The sequence below is a fragment of the Lagopus muta genome, chromosome 1 (genome assembly GCF_023343835.1).
Source record: "Lagopus muta isolate bLagMut1 chromosome 1, bLagMut1 primary, whole genome shotgun sequence".
NCBI classification, from domain to species: Eukaryota; Metazoa; Chordata; class Aves; order Galliformes; family Phasianidae; genus Lagopus; species Lagopus muta.
Window position 1 is genome coordinate 112,134,620 of NC_064433.1, and position 14,646 is coordinate 112,149,265.

Sequence of the window (14,646 nt, forward strand, 5' to 3'; positions counted from 1 at the left end):
GTGCCCAGGACTGCATTCCTGGGGCAGGGCTCAGTATGATGCCAGGTATGGTGAGTTGGGGTGCGGAGGAGTGCTTTGCTCTGATTAGAAATTAGAAAACATCCCGGAGGAAGCTCCCAAACCCACCCCCCATCCAGGCTTTTATTGTAATTAATAGTGAGTGTCCATTTCTTAAGCTGCTTTTGTCTAAGGCTCAAAAGTAGGCAAAATCAATGTCTAATTCTTGCTCGGTCTCCAGCTTACCATTTTCCCTTTAGATGAGATCTCCCCCCTGAAAATCAATGTGTCATGTCTTTAAAGAACTGTTCCATTACTTAGTGCCTGTGCTTTGCTGCAAATAGTGCAGCCCATGGTGGGACCCAAGAAGCCCTCCTGGGCTGAGCCTGGAGAAGCAAAGCTCTGGAGAGACCTCATTATAGCCTTCCAGGAGGAGCCTATAAATAGGATGGATACTGACTTTTTACACATTCTGATAGAGATAGGATGAGGGGGAACTGTTTTAAAATAAAAGAGGGGAAAACTAGGTGAGATATTAGGGAGAAATTCTTTCTCCAGAGGGTGGTGAAGCGCTTGGCACAGCTGCCCAGAGAAGCTGTGGTGCCCCATCCCTGGAGGCGCTCAAGGCCAGGTTGGATGGGGCCCTGGGCAGCCTGAGCTGGTGGGGGGCAGCCCTGCCTACAGCAGGGGTTGGGTGGGTGGGCTGTGAGGTCCCTTCCAACCCAAACCACTTTGTGATTCTATGATTCTGTGATCCCCTTGTCCTGTCCTGCTGTGCAATCCCCAGAAGTGCTTTAGCTAGGCCAGAGCTTTACTGCACCTTCAGCTGCTTTTGGACATAGAATGTACTGCCTCTAACAGACAGAAAAATGGGGGGGGAGGGGAAAGAAAAAAAAAAAAAGCCAATACCTAGCTGTACTAAAGCTGCAGGGCTGACAGAACTCAAACTTTAATCAAAAGCATTGGAACATCTGATGCTTTGCCTACAGCCCTTGCTTCTGTAGGCTAAGGCTGCTGAGGGAATTTGCTTTAATCTGGAAGGGGAAAAAATGCCTCTAGCTTTTGTGGTTATGGAAGGAACTCTGACAGCGTGACCCCGAACACCCCAGCAGCTCAAAGGCAAGTTCAAGGACTCCAACCTTTCTCTTCTTAACCTCACGATTCAAGGCTCTGCTCACGATTTTCGAGCCCATCTGCACAACCACTGTCCCCATTGCTCCCCGGGCCCCGCGGGGCGGGACGGAGAGGGGCGGAGCGGTCTCCGCGCCCCGGCGGCGGCGGGAGGAGGAGGAGGAGTCTCCGGCGGAGCCCGGGAGCCCGCTCCGAGGATGTCTCCGTCCCACTCCTCCTCCTCCTGCCCCTTTGCCGCGCAGCCCTCAGCCGGGAAGGGCCGTCGCCGCCGCGCAGCATGGCGAGCCGCTGCCTGCGCCTGGCCGCGCTGCTCGCCCTGGCCGCCTGCCCCAGCCGGGAGTACGAGGGTAGGGAAGGGGCGGCGCGCAGCGGGCGGCTCGGGGGAGTGGGATCCCGGGCGGCGGAGCCCGAGGCGGGCGCTGACCCCGCGCAAGCGGCCGGGCCGCGGCGCTTTGTGCCGTGCGGGTCTCGTCCGTCTAGGAATGGGGATCGGGGTGAGCGGGCGCACAGCGCGGCGCAGGGGCTGCGGGGCGCGGCGGAGCGTTTCGTCGGGATTTGTTGTCTGTGTGGCATTGGGCATGGAGAGGGCTCGTCTCAGTGTAACGACTGGGACAGTAAATGGGGCCGGGTCCTTGTGCGCCCCGGTGCTTGGGGTACAACCTTACTTTATTTTACTTCTGCTTGCTTGAGCGGGTTTTAGCAAAACTGGAAATAAGCTGAAACATAGGCCCGCTTTTATGGCAGAAGAAAATCCACGTTTGTCTGTGCCCGCTCTTCTAAAGCAGCTGCGTCTCGTCAAGTTAGAGGTTGCTGCCCTGGCAGGCTGTGCAGGTGAAGCCGGTGTAAAGCAGAGCTGTGCGGTCATCACTCAACAGGTGCGGTCAGCAAAGATCTGTGGTCAGAGCAGAGCCTGGGAGGGGGTGAGGTGTGCACCCAAGCGCAGGTGCCTTATGGCAGATTGGCACTGCAGAGAAAACAGATAGGGAAGGTGTCAAAAAATTCCCAGCTGTGGGGCAGTTGTACTCACTGTGGTGCTGTGCTTTGCAGCCTGAGCCGTCCTCACTGCGGCGGTAGTTCTGGCTGTGCAGGGGCACGAGGTGGCATGGCGATGGTGTTTGAGTCCAAGTTAGTTTTTGTGTTGTTTTTGCTGGCTTGTTGCAGCTATCTGCTTTCCAGAGTGATAGATGCTGGAGCACGCATTTGTGTTTTTTCTTTACAAAACATTAAGGTATTGGACGCATCAGCTGCTAAGTCAACAAGGACAACAGAGGTTTCTATCCTGGCATTTCTCGGAGGACCGCTGTGCTGCCAAGTTCCCTTTATTTTCTTAGGAAGATGACTGAATGCCTTACTCTGCGGTTTATGTCAATGTTAGTCTTCAATTAGTTTGCAGAGGATGCTAATATCCTGTTCTTCTCTTTCTTTCTGAAAGGCCAAATGGAAGTTTTCCAGTCAAAAACGCGCTTCTTGCATATCATCTTCAAGCTGTCCACACAATAGTCTGCTTGTTTCAGCTTTCAGTCATTTGCAAGTCCAGTTTTCCCTTTATACTTAATGTCAGAGGCTCCAAACAGTTCAAGCTATCAACAGCTCTATTTATGAACTCTAATACTGAGTTAAGGTTTCACGCTCCCTTTCTTTTGTGATATTTGGTTTTGTTTTTACAGAGGAAAATGTGATCTTTGTTCAAATCTTTATTCTTGCTATGAAATCCAGTGAAACTGTTAATTGTTTTTTTCTCCTCACTGTCACCGTTTGTAACTGTGCGCAGCAGGTAACAGAAAATCCATAAGGAAACTCAAATAGCTTCATAAAATAGTTTCAGTAGGATGCGTATGTGTGTGGCTGCCTTGAATACAGATGATATGTGCATATACTTTAATGATCTGTTACTAGGAGATGAATACCTTCTTGCAGGCAAAGCCAAAGAATCTATTCTAGAGCCACACAAAGTGCTTATTCTTATTACTGGATTGTTGTTCAGACATCAGAAGTAGTTTAATCAGTTCTTGAATTCATAATTTGATACAACTAGAATTTTCAGTGCAGAATGTTTGTGCACCATAACCCAAAAGCTACCTTGGAGAAGTGTACACGTTTTTTTTTATTATTTATTTTCTAGGCACTAAAGAGAGTCTTTATTGACTCTTCCTCCTCAGATTCCTTTTGCCTTCCCTTAGAGACCTTCCCATCTCTTTTTTTTTTTCCTGGTTTTCAGAGCTGTGAAAAAAACATAAATTCTTGTTATGTGTAGCTCAGGCACAACACCAGTGACATTGTAGTGCCAGGTGAGTCTACACTTGAATGTAGGGATGTTGCTTGTTCAATGATCTGGGTGTGTGGAAGTGAAATCCCTCAGCACTGCATGTTGTAAGATTGCTGTACCTGTGTTTTTACATGCTTAATAGACAGCTGTAAGGAGAAGCCAATATATAACAAAAGTAATGGGAAGTGGTTATGCTGCATTAAAAAAGCAGCTTTGTATTAGAATAGGACATCGTTGGGTGCAGAGATGTCATTAAGGTCATCTGAAGCATATGTGATTTTATAGAGCTGTTTTCAAAACCTGTATGAGATGTAAATAAATGAAAAGCAATATATAATGTGATACGCTTTTAAACATAAATATGTATTTAAAAATGAGCAGATGGAAGTCTGGTTGTGGGACGAGTAGCTCTGTCATTGTGGGGCGAGGGGTCCGTTGGTGAGTGCAGCATCCTGGTTCTGCAGTCGTTGCGCATTTGAGTTTGTATGGCAGGCTGTAATAAACCTGGCATTGCAGTTAGTGCCTTGATTCCTGTTCAGAGCTCCTTTCTCTTAGAGCGGACTGCAGAGCAGGCAGGGAGCCATGTCCAAGCCCCTAAAACAGCTGGTGGCCTGTATTGCCAAGGGTGGGGCCTCTTGTGTCAGCTGAGGCTTTTCTTGGTATTTGTTTGTGTTTGTTTTTTTTAATGCAGCTTGCTGTCTGCCCCTTAACCCTAGGTGACTACTTTTGTAGAGGCATGTGCAAGATCCCCTTCTGTCCTTAGTTCTGTGTGTACCGGTCCTCTGAAGCCAAGTGCACCAATACTGTGTGTGTGGAGAAGGCTGACCTGGATGTCCCATAGGCTGTCTAAAAAAGGCACTACCTGCCCTCAGGTTGCTTGCTGGCCAAGTAAAAGACAAAATAAAAATCACATGAATGCAAGCAGATGTCCTAAGGTGTAGCTTTATCCAAAAAGTTGTCCTTTTGGACCAGTTGGCTTAAATAAGTTCTAGATAGCTGGATGACTGCATGTGCACTAATAAGCAAGACTTGCAGCAGCAGAGAAGCCCAGCAGAAATAACATTTGTAAGTGACCTTAAAAAATAGCAGATATCTTGTTTATATCCATCAAGAATGTTGTCTTCTCTTGATGCTGCATTTGTATTTTCTTACATGAAGTGGTCCATGCTCATAAGCTGCAGTACTTTCCAGTGAAAGTTCACACCACTAAGTGGTGTCAAAACTTCGTGCTTTTCTTTCTGTGTTGTCTGTATCCTTCTCAACTCTCTGAGAGCTCAAGGCAGTATACATGAATAGTAGCATTAATGAAGTACACTTTTTCCCTTCCATTATACTAATATGAACAGAGTGGATGACAACTGGATTTCTTTTGTGGCTGATGAATGTGTAAGGAAAGATATTTGGCATGCTGTTGTATCAGCATTCTGTTTAATGAACCATTGGATTGGAAATTCAGACTCTTCATGTATTTCACTCGGGCAAGTTTGTAGGCTTGCTTTGATCTTCCTTACTTTCCTCCTCTGTAAATGAAAATAGCAGAAACATACACCACTGTGAAGTAATTGGAAATACCTATGTAAAACATCTATTATGTAGATACTGATTTATAGTAGGAGTAGAGTTTGGAGATAGACGTGGACTTCATGTTGTGCTTTCATGATGAACTGCTGATAAAATTTCCATAACTGACTGAAGTCTGGGGAGTGCATGAGGAACACCATTTATAGGGTTGTACTGTAAAAATATAAATGATGAATCCTGTTTTCCTGTTGTTGTTTTATTTTATTTTTGACTCCGTGTTGAAATTTCTCGCAATTCAGATAGGCCATCTTGGAGGGGTCACTGAAATAATTGGTAATTCCTAATTGATTGTCTCACAGATTATGTCTACAAATATACTTACATTTTTAGGTAGTCCTACATCTTGAACCCACGTCCCATGCTACCAGACAAGAAATTAGGCAGTACAAGGGTCCTGAGAGCATTTTCATCAGGAGAGATTATTTCCAAAGGATGATTTCGCAGCCTACTGGTGTAACTGGAATGGAGAGCAATGAGAGGACCCCATCACTCGCACTTCCATCCCTACATACCTCCACCCTGATCACACTGCTTGTCTTTTGTTCATAAAGTTTACCAGTAATCATAGGATCAGAGAACATCCTGAGTTGGAAGAGCCCTGTGCATCCCGTTCCATGCCCACCCTGTGGTGCAGCCCCTTTCCCTGACCCCCAGCTGCCCTCCCCTGACGCAGCTCCATGCCGTTCCCTCGGGCCCTGTTGCTGTCACACAGAGCAGAGCTCGGCTGGCTGGCTGGCTGGCTGTGAGTTCTTTGCTTCTAGCTATTAATTATATTTAAAAGAAGACTAATAAAGCTGTTCAGACTGAAGATTTATGCTGCAATATCTTGGAAGTAGCTCCAAATGAGAGATCTTAATTGTAATGATTCTGATGTTTCCTGTAACTAAGAATAGCTCTGTAAGGGCTCTGCTGCACAACTCTAGCTTGTTCTTCTGCATATCTCTCAATGAAGAAGTAGATTTAAATTTACTCAAATTTTATGAATATGAGAAGCTTATCTTTACTGATGTCTTCTGTTAGTTTTTCTGAACAACACTTTTTGTTGTTCAGAAACACAAATTTTGTTGTGTTTGAGGAAGTAAATGATGTCTTGGCTGTGTACCTAATACACAGGAACATGAAAGCAACATTTATATGGAAAGTTGAGTTCTATCAAGTGCAAAATAAGGATGATTAGAAATCCTTCCCCCACCTCACATTATTCTTTAACTAGTGTTTCTTGGCAGCTGCAGGCTTTTTCCTGAGAGAAATGTCTAAAATTACGTCTTCCTCCTAAGTTCTGTGAAGGTGGAATGAGAATGCATTTAGCATGAGAGTGCGTTCAGAGCCTGGTATCAGCATGCCCAAGTGACTTCTAGTGCATCCTACATTGGGGCTGATGAGCTGGGAGCTGCTTTCTTTCCCCCCGTAGTGCACACTGACACCAAATAGGCAGTGGGGGTGGGTCGTGCATTATTACTGGTGCTGAATGGTGCTGTGCCATTCAGCTGGCTTTCTGCAGCACATCCCTGGAGATGGAGGCACTCCCAGCTGTATCAGATCAGCCTCTGCCAGCTTGTGTGGTGGCAGCTGGGGAAAGCAAGGCATTTTTGGCAAAGATTTTTGCCGTTAGAGCAGATACCACTCATACAACTTTATGTTTTGCTTAGTGGATAAAAATGTGTCTGAGAACGGATGACATAAGTGGGATTTAGGCTACAAGCTGCTTTCAGATACCAAGTTTTGCTTGACGCTTAGGGCCTAAAAATAAATTAGTGAGAATATGTGAAATAATGGGTGTTCTGGATTGCTTTTGTGAGATGCCAGAGGGTCATTTTGTGCTTTTTTCAAGGAGTAAAAAGCCGAACCCAAAACATGCAAGATACATATAATAGTTCTTGATTGTATTGATTCGTTTGGAACTGGTGAGTGAATACTTACTTGCATGCATGTATGTCTTTGATTTGTACAGTGTTCAGATCATGACAAGCAGCTGTGTCTCTTGTGAAAGCACAGACCAAACTTCTGCAGTTTTGGGAAGAACATATGGCGATACATTTTATGTTACTGCTATCTTTTGCTGCAGTGCAGTAGATAAAAATATGCATGTGTGAGAATATTTCATGTATGTAATTTGGATGATTTGGAAGCTTGTGTTATAGTGAAACTCTGTTTTGAAGCTTCTGAAATTACTATGTTGCTGTTAAAGAAAGAAACCCTTTTTTCCCAGTTGTGTCAAATCTTAAATTTCACACAGCTTTGAATAGACAGGTTTTCTTCCACTTTGAGATGGAATTAAAGAGATCTGATTTCATTCTTCCCTATTTTTTGCCCCCCTTCTTCTTTTCAGGAAATGTTCCTGCTTTTTAAGGTGCCAGATTTAGGCCTGCCGTACATCTGTACACTAAGAATAGTACTGCAGTTTGGAAGTAGTCGTGTATCCAGGCTTCTCCAGCAGTGCCTTGTCATGCTGCATGGCGTACCCAAAGCCTACGCTTAACCAGTGTGGGCTGGCAAAGGGAGCCTCTCTGCAAAGTCTGTCTCCTCTGTGGCTGCCCCAGGAAAGCTGTAACCTAGTAAGGTCTGTGGGCCTTACTGGTGGCCCGCTGAGGTCTTTCTGTCAGACTTCCTGACAACGGCTTGGCCAGATAGGGTGAGATGTTGCTTCCAGCTGCCACACAGTTGTAAGCCTCTGCTGATTACAGTTCTCTTTAAAGTTTGCAATTTTTGGACGGTGCACTTAAAATAATGACTTAATTTGCATCTTCCCATCCTGAGTCTGTTCGCTGTGGCTTTCTGGTTATAATGTGTCACATTGGTAAAACAGACCAGAGTTAACATGACTCTATCCAGCTATTCCTGAAGATTAAAAGTATGTTGGCTTGCAGACAGTCACTGCTCTAAGCTGCCCAGATGTGCTGGCAGTGAAATGATTAACTAAAAATAATAATAATAGAACAAATAACAAAAAGGTCTTCCCTCTAATTTACTTTTTCTGGGAAATGAGTAGATGTGAGTGGCAGAGGAAGTGATCACATGTTGAAACGGGGGTATGTTCTTTGTTAATGTAGGAAGAAAGAAAGATGTGTTCTTGAAGGTGTTTTCTGTGAAGGCATCTGGCTGGTAATTTGCTTCAGCTTTGTATCACTGATTTTCATGTTTTTAAGGGAGCTGGTTAACCTCTGCCTGCATCCTCTTTGGGGATAATTTATCTGGTGGGAGAGGACACTTGGAAAGCTGTGGCTGAGAACATTCATATGAGGAGGAAGTGCTGTTATTACTGTTATGTGTGCCGTGCATCATATTAAGTCAAAATGGGTGAGTGTGTTTAGTTAGGGAACTGCCACAGGAAGCTCCTGCAGCTCTTCAAGACTTAACCAGTACGACTTGTGCATGGTTGCTGTTTGGGGTAAACCTGTGTGCTCTCCTGACTTGTCTTTCTGTCTGCGTCATTGCTGCTTTGGTTACATCTGGATGCATTTCCTTGTTCAGAAATGCCTTTATCAGGAATCACAGTTTGATTTTCTCTCTGATACTTGGCACTTGCCATAATTGCATAGAAAATTGTAGCTGTGAGAAACAGAAGGTAACTTTAACTGTAAGCATGCATTAACTTCTAGTTTAAGAAAGTGTATGATCAATTTCATCAAATTCTGTGTAGTTCTCTAATAAGAGAGGTCAATGCTTGCATAAATGACAGCAGTGCTGTTGGTGTATCACCACTGCCTTTTTAATCTATCCACCAGTGCACTGACATTTTGCAGTGGTTCACTGCCTGAGAACTTGATGATGTGTCCAATGGTCTCTTCAGAAAATATGGGCACTTGAATTCTTATATTTTTTGTACTTCTGATTGGTGATTTTGTGTTTGTCTACAACTGGGTGTTGAAACCAAGAATGTTAAACAGTGCCTTTAAATGGCTTCAAAGCATTTTGCACCCTTAGATACTAGTAATGGCAGAAGGCATGCACTGCAGCACCTGAAGTTCTTTTGTTATATTATTATTCAAAATCATCTTTTTGCAATAATTTTGCCTGCTGGTTTGCTTAGGGACATCTGATGACATTGATGATCAGAGGGCTGGAGTACCTCCTCTATGAAAAAAGGATGAGGGAACTGAGCTTGTTTAGCTTAGATAATTGAAGGCTCCGGGGAGACTGCGGCTGTTTACGAAGGTGGATAGTGATAGGACATGGGGGAATGGTTTTAAACTGAAACGGGGAGGTTTAGGTTAGATATTAGGAGGAAGTTTTTCACACAGAGGGTGGTGATGCACTGGAACAGGTTGCCCAAGGAGGTTGTGGATGCCCCATCCCTGGAGGCATTCAGGGCCAGGCTGGATGTGGCTCTGGGCAGCCTGGACTGGTGGTTGGCGATTCTGCCTTTGGCAAAGAGGTTGAAACTAGATGATCATTGTGGTCCTTTTCAACCCAGACTATTCTATGATTCTGTGATCTGAAATGTGTGGCATATTTATAAAATGCCTTAGACATTTAGGCATAAGATATATTAAAACACATATGTTGCTTGTATGCAATAAAAACCAAGTTGGAGCTCATTAAAAGATAACACATTTGGTTTATGACTGTCTGTTTTTCCTGCTGGAAAACTAAGCCAGTTTGCCAAAGGAATTAAAAATAAGTCCTTCATTTTACTAACAAAGTATTTTCATATACGTAACCCCTCACAATGAAAGTAGGTTCTGATTTATATGTTGCTGATGGAGGCTGTTTTTGAAATATAACTCAGTTCCAAGTTTACTCTTTCGGCTGTGACAAAGTTATCCTTTGTTGCACAAAGACAGTGAAAAGCAGGAGGATGGGGAAAAGAAAAATTCTGTATTGTGTCACATGACACAATAAATCAATGTATTGCTAATGATTTTTGTGGTGTGGAGGCTGATGCTTCTCTGGGTGCCACTTCACACCAAGAAGGGTTCTCCAGTACGTTTTGGGTGTGATTTAAATGAGGCACAATGGTAAGTGAGACAGACAAAAGGCAGAAACACGCCAGGGAAAGGTGTAACAAAGACCTTGCGGTTGGGTGAATTAGCTGCTGTACTATTTAAATAAGCTTTGACTGAAAAGCCCAGCACTGTTCAAGCAACAGCAACAACTTACAGAATCACAGAATGAATCACAGAATGGCCAGGGTTGGAAGGAACCTCAAGGATCATGAATCTCCAACCCCCTGCCACATGCAGGGCCACCAACCTCCCCATTCAATACCAGACCAGGCTGCCCAGGGCCCCATCCAACCTGGCCTTGAACACCTCCAGGGACGGGGCATCCACCACCTCTCTGGGCAGCCTGTGCCAGCACCTCACCACTCTCATAGTAAAGAACTTCCCCCTGACATCCAACCCCAACATCTTCCCTAGCTCAACTTAAAACCATTTCCCCTTGTCCTGCTGTTATCTACCCTTTCAAAGAGTTGACTCCCCTTCTGTTTGTAGGCTCCCTTTAGGTACTGGAAGGCTGCAATGAGGTCACCCTGCAGCCTTCTCTTCTCCAGGCTGAACAAGCCCAGCTCCCTCAGCCTGTCTTTGTAGGGGAGGTGCTCCAGCCCCCTGATCATCTTTGCGGCTCTCTTCTGGACCCTCTCCAACAGCTCTCTGCCTTTCTTGTACTGGGGGCTCCAGACCTGGACACAGCACTCCGGGGTCTTTCAAGAGCAGAGTAAAGAGGGACAATCACCTCCCTGTCCCTGCTGGCCACTCCTCTTCTGATGGAGCCCAGGATACCGTTTGCTTTCCGAGCTGCAAGAGCACACTGCTGGCTCATGTTAAGCTTTTCATCCATGAGGACCCCCAGGTCCTTTTCTGCAGGGCTGCTCTCAAAGACCGCTCCTTCCAGTCTGTATGGATGCCTGGGATTCCTCCAGCCCAAGTGCAAAACCTTGCACTTTGCTGTGTTGAACCTCATCAGGTTTATCCAGGCCCACCTTTCAAGCCTGTCGAGGTCCCTCTGAATGGCATCCCTTCCTTCCACTGTGTCAACTGCACCACTCAGCTTGGTTTCACTAGCAAACTTGCTGAGGATGCACTCTATTCTCTCGTTGATGTCATTGATAAAGATGTTAAAGAGCACTAGTCCCAAGACAGCTGGGGGGATCTGGGGGACGCTGCTCATTACTGGCCTCCACATGGACATAGAGGATGGTGATTAATGGTTCTGTCTGCAGCCTTTTAACAAATTTCTTATCCATTGAGTGGTCCACCCATCAAATCCATATTCCTCCAATTTGGAGATAAGGATGTGGTGGGGGACCATGTCAAAGGCCTTGCTCAAGTCCAGGTAAATGACATCAGTCGTCCTTTCCTATGTCCATCCATGCCAACTCTCCATCTCAGCCAGCTCCTTCAGAACCCTGGGATGCACGCCATCTGGCACCGTAGACTTGTACGCATTCAGTCTCATGAGGCAGTCTCAGACTTGCTCTGCCCTTACAGCAGTGGTGGGGGATTTACCGCCCCGGTCCCCACTTAGAAGTTTAGGGATGCAGGGCTCAGGGATGTGAGAAGTACTGGAATCCTGGCCGCCCGCGAAGACTGATGCAAAGAATTTGTTCAGTACCTCAGCCTTCTCTTCGTCCGTTGAAGCCAGTTCTCCTTGTATGTTTACCGAAAGAGGTACACTTGTTTTGGTCTGTCTGTTCTGGCTAATGTAGCTGTAGAATGTATTCCTATTGTTTTTGACGTCCTTCACCAAGTTCAGTTCTGCCTGTGCCTTGGCTTTCCTTATCCCTCGTCTGCAAGTCCAGACGGCATCCCTATATTCTTCCCAGGTGACATGCCCTTGTTTCGTGAGCTTCTGCTCTCCTTTTTTCACCCTCAGCGTGCCCAGCAGGTCCTTGCTGAGCCACGCCAGTTTCCTACCTCCTCTGTCTGCTTTCTTATTCAGAGGGACAGAGAGCTCTTGTGCTCTCAGGAAAGCATCCTTGAGTAGTAGCCAGCTGTCCTCAACATCTCTGTTTTTAAAGGCAGCATCCCAGGGGATCTTGGCCCACAGTCCATTGAACGGCTTAAAGTTCGCTCTTCCAAAGTTCAGGGTCCTGACCCCACTCTTTGCCGGGCCCACATCCCTCAAGATCATGAACTCAACCAGGGTGTGATCGAGTAACTTATATAACTTACATTATGGTTTATATTTGCTTGAATGGTTCTTTTAAAACCACGCTATATAAATCACTTGTAGTTTCTCCTGAGGTAAGTGCTGTGAGGAATCACTGCCGTATCAGTGAGATGCTCTGTGTACGAACAGGGGAGAAGAAAGACTTGGCAGGCTTTACCACGCTGCAGTTTGCAAGTTCATATAGGCCTGCATGTCCTCCAGGCTTGTAGTTCTCAGACATCTGCCATACGTATATTTTGGCTCTGTAACAGTCTCATGAAGACTATTGAAGTCTGGAGCACATATTACATAGAGGCACTGGCTGATGGGATGCTCCTACTAATAGTTCTTGCTGGGAAAGCAAGGGTTAGGTTCTCTTGAGATGGTTGAAACTTACTCCTAATGTATTTTCGTTTTCCCAATGTATCTTCTTTCCTTTCTGGGAAGCCAGCTGGATTAGGGCTTTTGTGAAACAGTACTTTTCTGTCACATCATGCTTGAGGCATTCATCCAGTTTCACATTGGCGGATGTTGGCACGTGGCAGGCTGCTATGGAACTGGTTGCTTTGCAAGCAAAAGATGCCAGAGAGCCACTTAGTGCCAAGGGGCAAAGGAGTGAGTGCAGGATGTAGCTCGTGTGACTCCTCACCTTCTGCTGGGACTTGTGCAACAGTGGCTGGCAGAGGGGCAAGGCTTACTCAAGTGGCTGCACCCCCTGTCCCCAGGTACTGAGCAGAGCTAGGATGGTGAGTGGGGCCCACTGTGACACAGGGGCTGTGGGGAAGGTCAGCTCCCAGATGGAGCAAAGGGACCTGGCAGGGTTGCAGGCTGGTGTGAGCGTTACGGGGAATGGGATGTGTCTTTGGTCTCTAACCTCCAGCTGGATTTTGAGTTAAGTCCCATCTCATTTAAGATGTATAAGATGTATTAATTCTTAATAGTAATTGAAATGATTATTTCCTTTTCTGTGAGAATTTTTACTTGCATTGTGCTTTTTTTTTTTTAGTGGATTTTTTTTGCCTAGTGCGTTACGTGCTCCCTTTTTGCAGACACGTCAGGCCTGTGTGAGAAACAACTAGATTGTCTGTCTGACTTTAACAAGACCTGAAATGTCACAACAGAGTGTTTCAAGCGTTGATGTTTCTCTAAGTGTGAAATATGGTAGAGTTTTATACTGTCTTTATGAGGTAGAAAGGTCTGATCTTTGGTATATGACCCCTTTTTAATGAAGCAGTGAAATATTTTGATGCTCAGAGAAGAAAAGTGAGTGATATGACTAGAATTCAAACAAAGCTGTAAACCTGTCATATAAAAACGTCTCTTTTGCTCTGAGTTTGACTGCTTCTTTCTAAGAGCCTCTAGTTGCTGTCTTCAGGATGTTTAGGGAGCTTGAGCAGTTTTTCTGTACTAAACTGTATCTGTTGGCAGCTGAGATTGGTAGAAGTAGCTGTAAAAGGACAATATCCTAATTAAGTGAACTCAGTAATTTGAAGCTGTTTGCCTATTTGCTTGCTGGAGTTGGTCATTCCTGCCAGACTTTGCTCATTAATAGTAGATGTCAGCCTCCCTTTAATAAAAGGATTCCAGGTTGCTGCTGAAGGTGTGACGTGGTTATGAAGAGAGGATGAGAAGTCCACAGCGTCTACTGGAAGGACTGGGAAAAAATAATTTTCCATTTTCTTTTCAAGTGCATGCCTTTTGAAAAACATATGGATTGGCTTTGTACACGTTTCTCCACACTGAGTTTGCTCTTGACAGTCCCTTTCTAACTGCTCTGGATATCTTTACTGTTTCTGGTAGTTGCAGTGAGTTTTCACTGCCCTTTTCTGCCACGTGTGAAGAAGTAGGGCGTAAATTCTGGAATTTGGCTGTGGTGCATTGAGGTCTTGCACTTGTTTAACTGATTATATTGGTATTTCCAGGTTTCTCCTTTGTATTAAACCAGCAATTAGGGTTCCAGAGATTGAGGAAATTTATTTTATGTTGGCTGATTTATCTAGCATGGGGCATTTGAAGATGCAGGTTTTCCAAGCATTGACTTTGGCTGTAAATTGCTCTCTGTATATTTCTAATACAAAGCTAATGTTTCTCATAAGTCATGTAATTCCAGCAGATATAATTTAAAAGAATCACCGATTGATCAAAGCCTGCTGTATCCAAAGCCATCGATACACTATTGGTATTTTTATAATACTCTTGTGACTTCTGTGGTGTATATCATTAGTGAAACTGAGATTTCCTCATCCATATTCTCACAGATGGCCATGGCAAGCAATTTCAGAAAGAAACACATTTGTCTTCTCATTAGCAATGTAAGTGAGAACGTGGAGAATCTTCTCAATTGGGAATTCCCACTGAAACGAATATTAATGAAAAATGAGTTAAAGTTTGGTGGGAGCATCTCAAATGTTCCTTTAAAATCTGCATTATATATTCTGGCTGTAGCAAACTCTTCCGAATGTCCCTTAGGATATAATTAACATTCATTAATTTAAACAAAATGAGCAAGCCAGTTCTCACCAGTTGGTTTATACGACTTCTGTGCTTTTGGCTGTGAACTCCATGTTAAGTACTGTTTG

General features: G+C 44.9%; 1 protein-coding gene across 2 annotated transcripts in view; it reads left to right on the top strand.

Moving 5' to 3' along the window:
* The first annotated feature begins 1,312 nt into the window (after positions 1–1,312).
* Positions 1,313–14,646, top strand: part of SRPX (sushi repeat containing protein X-linked) — a 44,111-nt gene continuing 30,777 nt past the window's right edge. For both annotated transcript variants that reach the window (XM_048933911.1, XM_048933912.1), the window contains exon 1: positions 1,313–1,475. In XM_048933911.1, the coding sequence (XP_048789868.1) occupies positions 1,406–1,475 (70 nt within the window). In that variant the 5' untranslated portion in view covers positions 1,313–1,405. The remainder of the gene's footprint in view (positions 1,476–14,646) is intronic.